We start from the raw sequence: 5,355 nt of genomic DNA, 5'->3' as shown, positions 1-5,355 counted from the left end.
GATGCCATCGCTTCCAGAAGCCTTGGAGTAAAGTCTGTAAAGCAAACCAATTAGTTTTAATACAATTATTTGAAATATTTGATTGAGGAATTGCAACATATTGTTCGCCAATCATAAAATGTGATGGACTCAATGCAGTTGGTTCACTATCTGATACATGCCACATGGGACGCGAATTCAGCAAAGCTTCGATTTTTGCTAGTAACGTGTACATCTCTTCGTATGTCAACTTGTTCTCACCAATAACACGTTTGATGTGGGTCTTGACAGATTTTACACCTGCCTCCCATAAGCCTCCAAAATGTGGGGCTGCAGGAGGGATAAATTTCCAGCTTATGCCATCCTTTGACAGGTGATCAGCTACAATGGTGTTATGGTGTTGACTTCGAAGTTGATTATACATTTCATCCAGAGTTCGTTTCGCGCCGTGGAAGTTCGTACCATTATCGCTCCAAATTTCGCTGGGTTTACCGCGACGCGCAACAAATCGGTCTAAGGCTAACAAAAAGGCATTTGTCGAGAGGTCTCCTACTAGTTCGAGATGGATTCCCTTCGTAACAAAACAAACGAATAATGCTATGTACGATTTAACCAATTTAGCATTTCGTAATCGAGATGAACGCAACGTAATCGGACCGGCGTAGTCACATCCAACTTTACTAAATGGTCGTGAATAAATAACGCGATCAATTGGGAGATTGCCCATTAGCTGCTGTGAAGTTGTAACGCGTTGACGGAAACAAACGATACATTTGTGTACAATTTTACGGATCAGATTTCTACACCCAAGAATATAAAAGTTCGCTTTTATTAAAGAAAAAGTTAATGTTACTCCCGAATGCAAATATTGGTTATGTTTATAAGTTACTATAAGAGTTGAAATGGGATGAGTTTTGCACAAAATTACAGGGTGTTTTTGGTCATAGCTTAAAGTTGATTGTTGAATACGACCTCCAACGCGAAGCACTCCAAAAGCATCGAGAAAAGGGCTTAACGACACAAGTTTATTTCTCTTTGATAAAGGCTTATTTCTCTTCAAAAGACCGATTTCGAACGAAAACAACGAATACTGCGCCTTTTTTATAATAACAATTTTAGCATGTAAAAGTTCTTTTGTAGACAAAGGTCCAACAGTTCGATATTTTTTGTCTCGTACATAGTTACGTAAAAACCGGCGCACATATGCAACTACACGAATAATTTTATTCCAGTTAGATACATTTTTAATCAATGTATCTACAATAACTGGATCCATAATATTGTCTGTTTCTAAATAAGATACAAATACCTTTGTCTTGCCTCCAGGTAATTTTCTCTCTTCTAGCTCTTCTTTTGAAAATTCTTCAGGAACGGGAGGTGATGTAGGCCAAAAATGTCTGTCCAAGCTTAACCAATGAGGTCCCTTCCACCACATCTCATTTGAACACAAATGCGATGGTGAAATACCACGAGAAGCAATATCTGCCGGGTTGCTGGCCGAGCGTACGTGATTCCACATCTTACGAGGTAATGAAGACAAAACCTCCGAGGTTCGATTGCCAATGAATACCGACCATCTTTTTGGTACTGCTGACAACCAATGGAGAACTATAGATGAATCCGTCCAAGCAAAGATTTTAGATTCTTTCTCCTGTAAAGAAATCTGAATTTTATTTATTAGACGGGTTAAAAGAAGAGCTCCACAGAGTTCAAGTCTGGGAAGCGAAAGTATTTTGATGGGTGCTACTTTAGTTTTAGCTGCTACCAAAGAAACCGATACACTTTCATCTGGATTAACACTTCTGCAATAAACGACGGCTGCATAGGCGTCTAAAGAAGCATCGCAGAAGCCATGTAGTTCATAATTGTTTTTGTCCGACCACATTACTCTAGGGATACTTAAATTTTCAAGTTGATGAAGATCTTGATGAATTAATGTCCAACGATCGACCAGATGCTCTGGAACTACTTCGTCCCAAGATAACTTTTCTTTCCAGAGGTTCTGCATTATTATTTTCACACCAACAACAACTGGGGCCAAAAATCCGATTGGGTCAAAAATTCTAGATGCTTCCGAAAGTATTCGACGTTTAGTGACAGTTTTGGATGTATCCAAGCGAACCTTATAAGAAAAACAGTCTCTCGATGGACACCATTGCAATCCTAATAATTTAACTGAACTCGATTCCTCAAAATCCACTGGAGACAGCTCTCTTTGTTCCTCTGGTATTGACAAAAGCAAAGGCCAGCAGTTGGTTGTCCATTTTCTGAGATGGAAGCCAGCAGATTTTAATAATTCGACTAGATCAGCTTGCAGCTTGATCACCTCATCGATAGAATCTGCCCCGGTCATTACGTCATCTACATAAAAATCGTTGAGGATAATCGACGAAGCAACAGGGTGTGAAAGAGCGGATTCAAGTGCTACCTGTTGGAGGGAGCGAACTGCTAAAAAAGGTGCTGAAGTCGTGCCATAAGTGACTGTAAGAAGGCGATAATGTTTGACTGGACCTTCAGGTGATTCCCGCCATAATATCCTTTGAAAATCAGAATGCTTAGGAGACACCCATATCTGACGATACATTTTCTCTATGTCTCCCGATATTGTGTATTTGTGTCGTCGAAATCTTAGGCATATCGAAAATATATCACGCTGAATTGTAGGACCTACGAGAAGACATTCGTTTAACGACATACTACTGTAACTTTTGGCTGAACCGTCAAAAACCACCCTTATTTTAGTTGTGCTACTATCGCTCTTAAATACAGCATGATGGGGTAAGTAGTAGCACCTGTTGTTATCAACTGCAATCTCATTCGGTGGCACCTCTTTCATATGTCCTAATTCCAAGTATTCGTTCATAAACTTTGAATATTGACTTTTTAAATCAGGATTCGATGCGAATTTTCTTTCAATTGATTGCAGACGATTGAAAGCAATTGAAAAAGAGTTTCCAAAAAACGTCCTTTGATTGGTCTTGAAAGGCAATTCCACCATAAATTTCCCATCAGAATGACGAATATGAGTATTCACAAAACTATCTTCAGCTTGTTGTTCTTCTAAAGAAAGAACAGGTACATTAGAAACTTCTTCTAATCTCCAAAACCTCTCGAGGTCAAAGTCTTGGCTGAAATCTAACTGAGTACAGAATGTAACAAGTCCAGAAGTATTCTGATTAAATTGACCAACTACAACCCAACCAAAAATAGTAGGAATCCTTTCCGGTACTTGATGCTCTGCTGGGATTGCAGGGCCAGTTATGATGCTGAACACCTTATCTGCACCAATCAAAATGTCAATTTCACCAGGCTCTTTGAAAGTTGGATCTGCTAGATCGAATGATAGACGACTTGAATCAATGTTAACTATGGAACACGAAGGTAATACTGAAGTAAGTTTTGAAATTATGAAACAATCAACTTCAACGAAACTAGAGTTAAATCGAGAGTGAAGATTGGCGGTAACTAAACCATTAGTTACACCAGCTGAAGTTGATGCAATTCCAGATATTGGAATTCGAGATCGTTTGCGTTTAAGGCCCAGGCGTTGAACAGCATGTTCGGTTATAAACGAAACCTGAGAACCTGTATCGAGCAAAAGGCGTATGGTTTGAAAAAATCCCTGGCTATCTTGAATCTTAACAATTGCTGTGGGAAGAATTGTATGAGACGGACGAGAAGATTCAAGCGAATGATTGGAAACAATCGGAGGATTTGGAAGAGATGTTGTATTATTACGTTGAAGGTCATTAGAAGAAGAATGTTCAGTTGCTGGATTGTTTGTAGGATGAACCAGTGAGTGATGACGCGCCTTGCATGTTTTACACCGAAAGTTTGACCGACATTTATACGAACCATGACCTTGACGGAGACAGTTAAAACAAATTGAATGTTTTTTGACAAACTCACGACGAGAAACGACATCGAGACTAATGAAATCCGTACATTGAGGTAAGATGTGACCACCATGACATTTAGGGCAATTTTGTGTTGATTCCACTAAATGTGACCGAACTGGTGTAATGGTTTTCTTTCTTGTTGTGGTTAGTGAAGTACACGCCTCTAAATTACTACACCTAGTCTGTAAGAAGGTCAAAAACTGATCTATTGTAGCGTCTTCTTGTGCTCCCAAGTTATCAGCCCACGCCTGTCGTGTGTCTGGATCGACCTTTTGCAATAGCAAATATATTAGCCACGGATCGCGATTATTAGATTTTAATGCATTTAACCCTCGGATGACCTCATCTGCACCATCTGTTATCTTACGGAGTACCTGAATGTTTTCAGAATTAGACGAAGGTAACGAAAGAAAAGATTCAACAAAGGCCTGAACAATAAGATTCTTTTTTTCGTATCTTGCTTCTAGCCTATCCCATGCCTCAACATAATTTTCTTCCGAACACCGCATGTGTTTAAGTAAACCCGAAGCACCACCGCGCAGAAACGACTTAAGGTATTGAAACTTTTGAGCACCGCTCAGGTTAGTGTTCCGGTCAACCGAACTCAAAAAAAGATCTTTAAACTCAGGCCAGTCTTCATACTTTCCATCAAAAATAGGAATATTAGCTGTAGGCAGCTTAACCGATGATTTTTGTGTCGCGGAGTTTAATGTTTTTAAAAAAGAAGTCTGTTGATCTGCTAATTTTTCTATTATTGAATCATCAGCACTGTTATTTTGAGAATTAAATTGACGAATTTGATTTGTAAAAATTGAATGTGTTTTTAAATATTTTTCTTCGTATTCTTCAAATTCAAGACCCGGGTCAACAAAGTTTGCATCATCGCAAAACTCACATAATTCATGATTTAGAGACAAGAAATCTAACCAAGCTTGGTGAAGCCTTTCTAACCGAATCTCAAGTTCAGCAAGAGTAATGTCAACTGGCAGCGACTCTGCAAACTGTGCTGCACGTGTCAGGGTACCTTTAGCGTAACCACGTTTAACTTTGATCGCATTCATATTTGTTATTTAATTAATTTAGAATAACGAAATGGCAAGCAATGTTAATATTTTGTCACGTGTTTAATTTCTTCTTTGTTCTATGCGCGCTTAACACTCAATAAATCGTCTCATAGTTTATACATATATATATTATATATATACAATATTATACACCACATAAATTTTAAGATTCTAGCATGTATTAAAAAAAAATCATTCCTTCATATCACCATCAATTGCCATATGCAACGATTAAGTGCAGCTTTTATAATGATTAATTTAATTGTAGCTCAATTAAAAGTCTTACCACGATCACGTATCACAAATGTCCAAGAAAAAACGAAAAATTGTTTAAGAGATCCGACTACGAAGGACCATAAAATGATTCGAAATAATATGGCAACAAATTTTTCTTATACAATTGATTTTAATTT

General features: G+C 38.2%; 1 protein-coding gene across 1 annotated transcript; it reads right to left on the bottom strand.

Annotated features, from left to right (window-relative positions):
- Positions 1 to 47: 47 nt before the first annotated feature.
- On the bottom strand, positions 48 to 4,939 carry LOC129953606 (uncharacterized; the record flags this gene model as incomplete). The annotated part of the gene is made up of 1 exon (XM_056066849.1): positions 48 to 4,939. A coding segment is annotated over exon 1 (4,892 nt), but the record flags the coding sequence as incomplete, so codon positions are not given.
- Between the last annotated feature and the right edge of the window lie 416 nt (positions 4,940 to 5,355).

The sequence above is a fragment of the Eupeodes corollae genome, unplaced genomic scaffold (assembly GCF_945859685.1).
Source record: "Eupeodes corollae unplaced genomic scaffold, idEupCoro1.1 scaffold_789, whole genome shotgun sequence".
NCBI classification, from domain to species: Eukaryota; Metazoa; Arthropoda; class Insecta; order Diptera; family Syrphidae; genus Eupeodes; species Eupeodes corollae.
This window is presented reverse-complemented; position numbering and strand designations above follow the sequence as displayed.